General features: G+C 43.5%; 1 protein-coding gene across 1 annotated transcript in view; it reads left to right on the top strand.

Annotated features, from left to right (window-relative positions):
* Window positions 1–11,584, top strand: part of MSRB2 (methionine sulfoxide reductase B2) — a 26,637-nt gene that overhangs the window by 7,429 nt on the left and 7,624 nt on the right. The window contains exons 2-3 of the mRNA XM_007100748.2: window positions 2,582–2,682; window positions 7,746–7,822. Coding sequence (XP_007100810.1) covers window positions 2,582–2,682; window positions 7,746–7,822 — 178 coding nt within the window. The remainder of the gene's footprint in view (window positions 1–2,581; window positions 2,683–7,745; window positions 7,823–11,584) is intronic.

Below are 11,584 nucleotides of genomic sequence, written 5' to 3'. Positions count from 1 at the left end.
CTGAAGCCTGCGCGCCTAGAACCCGTGCACCACAACAAGAGAAGCCACCGCAATGAGAAGCCCGTCAACACAACTAGAGAAAGCCCGCGCGCAGCAACGAAGACCCAACGCAGCCAAAAATAAATAAATAAAATAAATAAAATTTTTTTTTAAAAAGGGGAAGAGTCATGGATGATGGCCTGGCTTTCTGGTTTGAAACATGGAATTGATGAGCTGGAGCACATGAGAGGAGGACCAGATTTGGGTTGGGGTGGAGGAGATACATGAAATTCTTTTGTTTGGGACGGGCCTAGTGGAGATATCCAGGTGCGGATTGTGTATGGATCCAGTACTCAGCAGAGAGATCTAGGATGGAGGAAAAAAACAGGTTGGGAGTCTCATCATGTAGATGGTACTTTAAGGATAAAATCTCCCAGGGTGGGGGAGGGGATGATAGAAGAAAGCCTAAGACAGACAGACTCCTCTAAAGAGCACCAGTATTCAAGGATGGCTTGAGGAAGGGGAGCTTAGAAAGGATGCTGAGAGGGAGGAACTGGAGAGACAGGAGGATTTGGTGTCATGGAAGCTGAGGGAGTAGACTATACCAGAAAGAGAGAATGTCTAGTGTCACTTCTATGGAGAAGTAGATGGGATGAGGATAAAGTGTTCCTGGGTGTCCCTAAGAAGTCCTGGTGAGCTCTCTGAGGGTAGGCTCAGTGCAGCATGTCCCACCCAGAGGCACATGATGTCAGCTGGCCCCACTGTCAGTGATGCTAACCTTGCTTCCTTGGTTGAGGTGGTGATTTCTAGACTTTTCCATTGTAAAGGTACATTTTCTTACTTGTAAAATGAATAATTTGAGGGATCACATTTTGAAAATGTGTAACTATTCCATTCTTCAACAGTCTTTTCACCCAAGGGTTTTAGAATTCCCTGATGATTCTTGCTTGAATCCATCTGTTATTTTAGTGATTGCAAAAATGGTGATTTTAAAAATTTCATCATTTCTTCTCCCTTTATTACTTGGCATTCTGCATAATAACTCTGAAAGTCACTAAGCGGTAATAATTATCACATGAATACATTTTGCTTTGCTCCCCAGGAGCTGAGTTCCTGAAAAATTTGTGTGTATCTGAGCAATATTTCCACAGGAATATTTCAGAGGTGTATTTCCATTGGAAAAAAGAAATCCCCGTGGCCTTATTTAAGAAAGGACACCTTCTAATATATTTAACAGATAAAAGCCCTTAAATACAATGTAGACAACCATAAGCAGTCAATAATATATAATACTGAAAATACCATACTGTGCAGTATTATGAACTCGTGATGAAGATACAAGTCTTCTCTTGCTGAGAGATTATTTAGGACTTTCTTTTTTGTAACCAAAAATGAAATTCAGCTACGATTTTCTGACACGTTTGTTATGTGGGTGGTGACATCACCGGTATTTAACATTTCATCTTCAGTGCTGTGGTCAAGTTACTAACCCTTTGGGCCTTATATTCTCCTTTGTAAGTTGAGGTGTAAGCAGATGATAAGGTCCTTTCATATTCTTAACGTTGGATGATTAAAACGTTTATTTATTATAATATACATTAGGCTTCCTACCTCTCTTTGGCTAAAGTTATTATGTTTACACTCACTGGGAAAAACGTTGTAAGGTAGAAGCTGAAGGGCGCAGAAGAAAGGAAGACAAAAGTGGAAAAAAACCATGAAGCATGATAATAGATTATGGTAGGTCTCAGTTTCCCTTTCAGGAGTATGTGCTATAGGAGTCTCTTATTTTTTCCACACAAAAAGAATTTTTAATAAAAGACCTCCCTTGACAAACAAAATCAGAGATATCTTTATAAACCAGCAAGAGGGGTTTAATAACCCACTGGCTCCACGATCTTTTCTCTCCAATCACTCAGCTACTCCCAGCTGTATCTTGACAGGAAACACTCCTTTGAACGTAGTAATAGAAGAAAGATGAATTTCTACCCTTAGTAACCCAAGGAGAATTTATTCTACCTTATTTCGTATTTCAGCTGCCTTTTATCTTCTGTGCCCCAGCAGGACTGGAAAACTGGCTCTCTACTTATTACTCATTTCTTATTAAACTAATGAGTCAATTACAGTATTTTGTACCTGAGCTTTCTGGTCTCTGTGAAGAAGGAAGGGGTGGAAGGGGGAGGGGAAGGGATGGCGTGTTTTGCTGGGAGATGGTGCACTTTAGGAGAGAGGCTAGGGAAGAAAAGGTCATTGTGCCTTACTGGTTTTTTTCCAAGCAAAATATATTTTAATAATATAGAAAATATACAAGTCCTTAACTTGATCAAAGACATCATTTGAAAGTCAGTAGCACCCATCTTATAATTTGCAGTTTGTCGACCATTGCTATTAAAGTAAACAAATTCTTATACAGTAGTTATTTTGAGATCCCGAACAATGCAATGAAATACGAAAATCAATTAAAAATATAAATATTTGTAGTAAAGGCATGACTCTAATTCTTTGGGGAAATAACTAAATTTTCTTAGACAAATCCAAGGATGTCAACCTCAGCACTCTGGGCCTTGCTGTTTTAATTTTTTTAAATTCCTATTTAACAACACAGGGTCCCTTACAAAGCAGAAGCCCATTCTCTCCAAGAGTGAGTTGCAGAAGAAGCTGACTCCAGAGCAGTTCCATGTCACAAGAGAAAAAGGGACGGAACCGGTAAGCTACACCGACTGACAGTTTCTGAGTAGATGTGTTGGGGGCAGGGCAGGACAGGTTGGAATCTATCTCGCTACGAAACCTAACTCATCATCTGCTCTGCGAATCTGGTGCCTTTCTTTGCGCTCCTTCTTCGGCCATGAATATGCATCCAGTTGTGCAAACCAGAATCCTTCCTCTGGACACACTGCCCTCCGTCGCCTCGCCCACCCATCCTGCCTCCTAAATGACCTTCCCATCACTCGGCTTCTCTCCACTGCTCTCACCTGCAGGCTGGTCCAGGCTCCCACCAGCCCTGGCTTGCGTGCATTTGCCTCCAGCTGCTCTCCTCACAGCTGCCCTTGCCCCTCACCTTGCCATTCTCCGTATGGCTGCCAAAGAGATCTTTTGAAAACAGATCTGACCACATCACCTCCTGCTCGAAATTCTTCAGTGGCTTCCCACTGCTTTCAAAGTAAAGAGAAAAGTTGAAAAGTGGCTAATAAGGCCCTAAAGGCTCTGGCCCCTACCTCCAACCCCTGTCCTCAGATCTGGCCACTTTTCCCCCTGGTCACTGCACTACGGCCACACTGTCCTCTTTCAGCTCTCAGACCCTGGGCTTCCCCTCCGTTCAGGCCCTTTCACCCCGTGTCCTCCCCCACCACCAACACCCCGACCCATTCAAACCTACCTTTCAGCCCTCAGCCCCACTCTCACTCCCACAGGGAAGCCTTTCCTCAGCCCCGATGGGTTTGCTTTTACCAGTACTTTCTCTTCTTAGCGCTTGCCATCCTTGGTATACCCCAGCACATAACATGGTGCCTGCAGATAACAGGCGCTCAAAAAATAAACCCTGGTGACTGTCGTATGACCGCAGGCCACGAGGGGGACACATTATTGAAGCTGCCTTCAGTAATCTCAGCTTTCTTTCATTTTCTGAGAGAACAGCCCTCAGTGGTTCCTCATTATAGTAGGTACCATGTTTACTGTGCTGCATTTCCCAACAAGTAGTCTGTCTTAGTCCCAAATATGACCACTGGAATATAGTTATTGAACCAGGTTATTAGATATTTTCATTGGTGAAGCAGACCCCATGGAGTGGACCACAGCGCAGCGGTTTCAAAAGCTGTAGAATATTTATATCTTTGAATTTAGCAGTCCCTGCAAAATTCAGGTATGTGCCATGACCGTATAACTGTGGTCTCACCCTCAACTTCGCCACCGATGCTAAGGCCGTTAGGCCAGCAGATCCCAATAGATTCCGGTGAAATACTGGTATTTTTTAAAACTTCCTGTGGTGGGATTTTAATAACGGTTTCACTGGGAAAGACTACATTAGCCATAGTGCAGATAGCACAGGGGAGCCACACGTGATTCCCTGTGCAGTTGAGTGCATGCCCATAGCATTGTTAGCCGGCCCTGTTCTGAGGGACAGAGCCATGCAGGGTGTGGAGCTGGAGACGGCAGCCTGGAGATGAGCCGCCAGAAGTTTAGGAGAATAGATATGTGGGATTTTCAAACAAATGGTATAATATACTCTGTGCGTTGGGCCGTTTGACAAAATGAGCATCATCCATTATTTTAAGTAATCTTATAAATCCCTTTCAGTTGATCCATTGCCACAGTTAACTTTTTAGAACGTTGCGGAACTGTAAGCCTTAGTTAGCTCCATGGGGGTAAGGAAAGAGAAGTAAAACACCTCAGCTTTCTATTTGGTGACTCAAAATTAAAATTCAGTTGCACATGCTTTTTATTGGACAGCAGTAATTTGCTAGCACTCTGCTAGGTACGACGAAGGGGTCTACAGCCTGGTCAAGCGATAACTAAAAGCCAAATATCAGTAGAAGGTAGGTTTTATGCAGGTCATTCTTTGCCTTCCAGATCCGCTATCCACATGCCTCCCTCTGCTCTGAGTTCTGGGAAGACTAACCAGCTCCCTTGCCCTCTGACTCCTGATTGGGTTTGGCCCCTGGGAGATGCCAGCAAGATCAGAGGGCACAGCGGAGAAACAGGCATCCAGGGTCCCCCTAGGACTGTGTTCCTCCCATGCAGGTTGCAGCTTCTGCAGGCAGCCCTCCCCTCCAGCTGCAGCCTCACGGGTCCTGCCCACTCTGTGTTCCACAGGCCAGTAGCGTGTTCTCAGTCACTGGCCTGGGGGTGCTTCACCTTCCCGGTTGGTCTCCATTGGCCCTGTCCCCACCTTTGTAAATAGTTCTGTGTGAAATTATCTGCAAATCATTCCTCTTGAGTGTGTCATCTGTTTCCAACAGGTATGTATTCATAGTATGGAAAAGATAAAAGAAGAGAGAACTCGCATTGGTGCAGACAGAGTGTGTGTTAGTATAGGCTGCCATAGCAGGATGCCACAGACTGGGCTGCTTAAACAACAGACATTCATTTCTCAGGGTTCTGGAGGCTGAGAAATCCCAGGTGAAGGTGCCAGCCAATTCAGTTCCTGATAAGGACTCTCTTCCTGGTTTGCAGATGGCCACCTTCTTGCCGTGTCCTCACGTGGTGGAGAAAGAGATCATCTCTCTCGTGTCTCTTCTTATAAGGGCACTAATCCCATTCGTGAGGGCTCCACCCTCATGTCCTCATCACCTCCCAAAGGCCCCACCCCCTAACACCATCACATTGGGGGTCAGGGCTTAAACTTGAATTTGGTGGGGGCAGTACACAAATACTCAGTCCTTAGGACAGACTTTGAAAACCCAGGGGAAGGCATATCTTGAAAGTCATTATGTCTCTGACTCTGACAGTCATGCATTTCAGTTCTCTCTTCTAAATAATTCTTGAATCTATTCTAGTCTTTTTATTTCCACTGCTCCTGCCACAGTTAAATCTAGGCGTGAACTGATGGCTGTTTGACTGTCCTTTGCCTCCAGTGTCTTCCTGCCCCAACTCCAATCCATTCTTCATGTGCATGTCAAGTGCTCCTTCTGTTGATAAAAACCGGCTCTGATCGTGTGCACACCCACTTTAAAAGTTTCCAACGGCTTTCCATTTTCAGTGGGATGGCATGAAAACTCTTTAGCGTGGTCTGATCAAAGCCGCTATGATCTGGCCCTCCCCACCTTTGCAGCAACCTCTTCTCCCTTCTCCACCTTGCCCTGTTCTGTCACGTGGGCCCAGCCCAGGCTGCTTGTCTGTCTGAAATACTCTTCCATTTCTTCATCTGATTAACTCTTACTCATCCTTCAGAACTCAGTTTAGTGTCCTGGCATTTCCTGTAATAAACACCAGTCAGCCATGCAATGAAAAATAATGATGATAGAAGATTAAAGAAAAAGAAAACCCTGGTCTCAGACATCTCAGACATTACCTGGTCCAAAAAGCCTTGGTGAAAACTCCCCTAGTAGTAAAGGGCCTAGTGCTATCCTCACTCCCTACTAACCTCTCCATCAGAGCTCCTGTCGTGTGGTGTGACAGCTGCCAGCTCACGTGTCTCTTCCCAACTTGGTAGCAGATTCCAAGTGCAGGAACTGTGGGTTGGTTTGGTTTCATTTTGTTTTTCCATCTCTGCAGCCTTAGTACCCAGTCCAGCATTGGATACACACTAGGTTTTCAAGTAAATACTGGAATGAACGAGCGAGAAGCCCTAAATAAGTGATAGGACTTGTATAAAACTGGGGAGGAAGGGTGAGAGGGCAGACAGAGGAAATCAGGCGAGGAGGCGGAGGAGAGATATCATTTCATAAAATATGTCGGCTAAGTATTCTTTTATGTTTGATTTTTTTTTTTAACTTACTGTGCTACCAGTTCCCTGTCACTTCCTCTGCTCAACTGTCCCTGCAATGACAGAATTATATTTTGAATATTATCAGGCTGTCCAGATCACATGAGTAGGCTTTTCTAGATCACCTTCAGGTCTGGGTAGCCCTTTGGCCTGTGTGTCTCATCAGCCCAGGTGTGGGGGATGCGAAACTTCCTTTTCATCCCAGATGCCCATTCGTGCCAGCGTTGGGTATGGGCCTTCGAGGGGACAGGCCAGAAAAAGACCAGCTCACCACTGTTCGGATGTCTGCAGCCAAGTTCAGGGTTTTGAAAGAGGGAAAACATCCAAGTGTGCTGAGATGGTGGGCTCAGTAGGTTAATTTGAAATTGTCCATTATGCAGCTCCCTGAAAATGTGCTGTTAATCCTACCACAAGGAATGTGAATGTTTGACCTGTGGACTTGTCGAGGTGGGACGTCTAGAGAGGACCAAGGGGGCTGCTTGTTTCCTGAGTCAGCTCTGAGACTCAGTGACCCACCCTGTGCCTCAGCTTCTCTCCATAAAATGGGACGGCGCCTGCCACTAGCCACTGCCTGTAGATTTTCACACTAGGCTTGTGCAAGAGTTTCTTTTTTTTTGACATTCCTTTGACAGAGGAGATGACGGAAGGAACTGGGCAAAAATAGCCTTTTTTTTTTTCAAACAATGAGATCAGTTTACAAAATAACATTAAAAAAAATTAATCTTGGCTCACTCATTGCCTCAAGTCTCCTTGTGTTCCTCTCGGAACCTGCAAACTCCTTAAGCCAAAATTAACATGGTAATTTCATCTAAGTAGTAACTTAGGCCCTGTGAGAATCTAGCTCATTATTTAGCATTTATTAAGTATGCAGTGTCCTAAACACCACGTGAAGCATATTAAAGGGACAACACTAATCTCACTGAGCTTTGCTTTTTATGTATCTATATCCTGTCTTTAATTGGAGATTTCAAAGTGTTTTAGACAGTAGACTAGATTCCTGTTGTATTAACTCTTTTGAAATGGTGACCGAGATCTTACACAATCCAGAGGCGCCGTTCTCTTGCTTTTTCACAGGCTTTGATGTTCTTGGGTGAAAGGTGCTATATAAATACAAAGCATTATTAATGTCATAATTTGAATATTTGGCACAATAAAGGCCGGTCGTAAACAAGCCTGTAGGCTTCTTCACTGGGCGCATTGTAATTTTCTCTCCAGTGATATTTGCACTTTGTCAAATTAGTACAAAAATTCCTTTTTTGGGAGACTTAATCTTGGATTTGGATCTGCTGTATTGTGTCCTGCCCGAGTTACGAGAAACCTGAACGTGATGTATCTCATTTACTTTCAGCCTTTCAGCGGGATCTACCTGAATAACAAGGAATCAGGAATGTATCACTGTGTGTGCTGTGACAGCCCGCTCTTCAGGTGAGATAAAGATCAAAAGGTACCAAAGGAGAGTAAGCCTCTAAATTCATACAGCTCTGTCTCCTGGGGCCTTGGATAAATACCCATGATGTTTTTAATTGCCCTTCTCATTTGGCCTGGTTGCTATAAGGAGGGCTGTTCATTTAAGATTCTTGCCTATCTTGATTATTTCTAGTGTTTAGAGCATTAACTTCTTAGCCTATATTTTTTCTTTCTGTATCCCCAAGAAACAGCTAAAAAACAAAACAAACTTGGTGGGCACCTTAAGATAAAGCTATTAGAGTTTTTTTCCTGGGAAAGTATTTAAATAAATCTAAACCATAATGGTATTTGCTGGCCATGTGATTAAAACTGTACCTCTCCCAGGGAGAAATGGGTTTATAATTTAATTTAGGAAATGTAGAATTTTATGAGGATAGATTCCCCACAGTGCTTGACGGTAGTGAATACCATGCCCTCTTCTATGTAGCTAAAAGTAAATTTAATTGTCCCTTGATTTCAAAGCCTCTTTTAAGTCAATCAGGATCTGAAATCTCTCAACAAAGGCTTTTTTGTTTAGACATGCAGGAAACAGTCTAAAAAAAGTAGATTCGATGAAGAAGAAAGGAAAACATCTTTGAAGTCCTGTTTTTCAGAACTTCAAAGATGTTTTCCTTTCTTTTGCATCAGCCCTAAACTGGTTTAGAATAAAATATAAATCAAGCCAGCTCTGTGAATCTTCCATTAGGCAGTGCTTCATTATGTGCTTTGGGCTTTGAGCAGACCGGGCTTTCCTAGGCTGCTAATGTGGGCTGAATTTGGAAAGCCAGACCCCGCCTGCAAGGATGAGGAACGATTAGGATTGATTTTCCTTCATGCTCACGGAAGGGCAGGCCTTTGTCCAGATTCATTCACTCTGTTGGTTGCTGGTGAGGAGATAGCAGAGATGGCAGTCAGGGGAATTCCCTGGGAGTCCAGTGCTTAGGACTCCTTGCTCTCACTGCCAAGAGCCCGGGTTCAATCCCTGGTCGGGGAGCTAAGATCCCACAAGCCTTGCGGCACGGCCAAAAAATAAATAAATAAATAATAAAATAAATCTTTAAAAAAAAAAAAAAGACGGCAGTCAGGCTGAGATGGCCTGGGGGAAGCTAGGAACAGTAAAATGGATGCATATTTCTGAACCATTAGTTATTCTTTGACCTTTGGTTCTATTAAAAGGGAGAAGTGGGACCTTGAGATGGCCACTCTGCTTTTCGCCAAAGAACCGTGTTGTAAAAGTATAAAGCACGGCCTTGTGACTATGCAGTAAACAGCCAGATGTTCTGTTTCCATCTTTCGACTGTGAAGGCAAAAGATGTGAGGTCATCTTTGCAAGAGCATGTTCCTTCCTACATTTGAGTCTTTGTTTTTTAACTTCATTGGCGTTCCAGTTTCTGTACCTGTAAAGATGACACTCTTCCTACCCAATGCCCGGCCAGGTTCTGTCAGAAAATCACAGAATGTTGGGGGCAGGTAGGGACCAGAGCAAAAAACTCTGTCTAGTAGAACTTTCTATGATGATGGAAATGTTCTATATCTGTTCCATCCACTTCGGAGGCCACCAATCACACATGGCTGGTGAGCACTTGAAATGTGGCTGATGCGGCTAAAAAACTGAATTTTTAATTTTATTTCATTTTAAATAATTTTAAATAATTTAAACTTGAAAGGCCACATGTGACCAGTAGCTACTGTATTAGCACAGTGCTCGTCCAAATTAAGGAAGCTAAGTGACCATTCCCAAAGCAGCCAAGACTAATGAGAATACCAGCCAGTTCCCCAAAAGCCCTTTCATCAAGTGGCTAGTTTAATGACCTACCAACCTGTTTGTTTCTTTTTAATCATTTAGTTTTAGTTGCAGTTTCCATTTTCATTTCTTAAGGACTTTTGAGTTCCATTTTTTTTCCTCCCACTGCTGCTGCTGCAGCAGCTGAGACTGAGAAAAATAAGAATATATTCATAAGAATCTTTTATGTTCCAGAATGTACTCTTCTTAAAGATGTATTTATTTATAGGAGAGACAGTGTAGTGCAGTGGTTAAGTCTGTAGATGTACATCCTGCCTTCATTGCTGTGTGACCTCAGGCAAGTTTCTTAACCTCTCTGTGCCTCAGTTTCCCCACCTGTAACATGAGCATGCTAGTAGTACTGAATTCATAAAGTTGTTGGGAGGATTAACTGAGTTATGAGTTAATACATGTGAACGCACCAGAACAATGCCTCACACCTGCCAAGCACTGGATACATGTTAGCCATGAGACATTCTTAGAGACAGATGCTTCTTAGGGCCATATACATGAATGTGTCTTTGATAATGAGGACCTCTTGAGAATTTCTTCTAATTAATGAGAATCTATAAATGAAGACTATATTCCTGACGGTGCTTCCCATTCAGGAGGGTGGATAGCTGTGGGGATTCTTGTTTGGCCTCTCATTTTCCCTCTCTCTCTGTCCCCAGTCTCCAGCCTCAGTAATAGAGAGCAGGAGTAGAAAAGAAATAAACATTCCTTCAAATGCTTGTACAGAGTCAAAACCAGGTGAAAAGTCAACCAAAACTAAACAGTTAAGGAATCAAGTGGATGACGGATCACTGTCTCTTGGCTGCTGGGCTCCCTGCCGCCTGCACACTTCCCTTCAGGCCGAACCAGTATGGTGCACCTTCTGGGGGAGACAACTCAGAGACATTTAATCCAGGGTTTCCAAGTCAAGAGCGCTCTCGGGATTTTATCACTCCGCTGGGGACTCCAGGCTGTTGCTTCCTTAACCTTGGAATTTTGTGACTTTGCCCCTCCCCTGCTTCCTCTATTCCCCTCCCTTCTCCTCCGCCCGCCCCACCCCACAATGATTCTGGAAGTGTTTATTAAAATCTACTGTGGGTGCTTCCCTGGTGGCGCAGTGGTTGCGCGTCCGCCTGCCGATGCAGGGGAACCGGGTTCGTGCCCTGGTCTGGGAGGATCCCACACGCCGCGGAGCGGCTGGGCCAAAAAAAAAAAAAAAAAAAAAAAAATCACTTAAAATCTACTGTGAGATCACATGTTTCATGGTCATAAATCTTAGAATAGAAGGAAAACTGAGAGCCTGATGTTAGTTCCCTCTTTACAGAATATCCTGACATCCTATGTGTTAATAGGAACTAAGTAACATTGTTAACCTTTTGTGTGCTCCCATTCCTTCAAAGGAATGGAAATTCTTCCACCATGAGGAGGGTTGTCAGTTATCACCAAGTGCCTCTGCTGCTGTTTTGGGGGCTGTGGAATTTCCAGAAACTAACATAAAAACAAAGCAAATAAACATATAACAAAACTAAACAAAAGAAGCACCTCTAAGAGTACATGACTAAAGATGGTCCAGAATGGTTTTAGTTTCTCAAGGGAGGGCCTTACAATCTGCTAATCATTTAAATACATATATTGGAATTTCTACTTCACCTTAATATTTAAGTTTTCACTCTTAAATGATATATGATGGGCCTCTCATATTACCTGGTAAAATCTCCAGATTCTGTTAATTGCATTAATAAAACTTTTATTGTTTCCTATAAAATGTTTTAAATGACTTTTTATTAGTCTTAGATTCATTCATTAAAAAAATTATTATATTCAGGGCTTCCCTAGTGGCACAGTGGTTGAGAGTCCGCCTGCCAATGCAGGGGACACGGGTTTGTGCCCCGGTCCAGGAAGATCCCACATGCCGCGGAGCGGCTGGGCCCGTGAGCCATGGCCGCTGAGCCTGCGCGTCCGGAGCC

This window comes from Physeter macrocephalus, chromosome 11 (assembly GCF_002837175.3).
Source record: "Physeter macrocephalus isolate SW-GA chromosome 11, ASM283717v5, whole genome shotgun sequence".
NCBI classification, from domain to species: Eukaryota; Metazoa; Chordata; class Mammalia; order Artiodactyla; family Physeteridae; genus Physeter; species Physeter macrocephalus.
The sequence above is the reverse complement of the archived record's forward strand: the minus strand, read 5'-3'. Positions and strand labels throughout refer to the sequence as shown.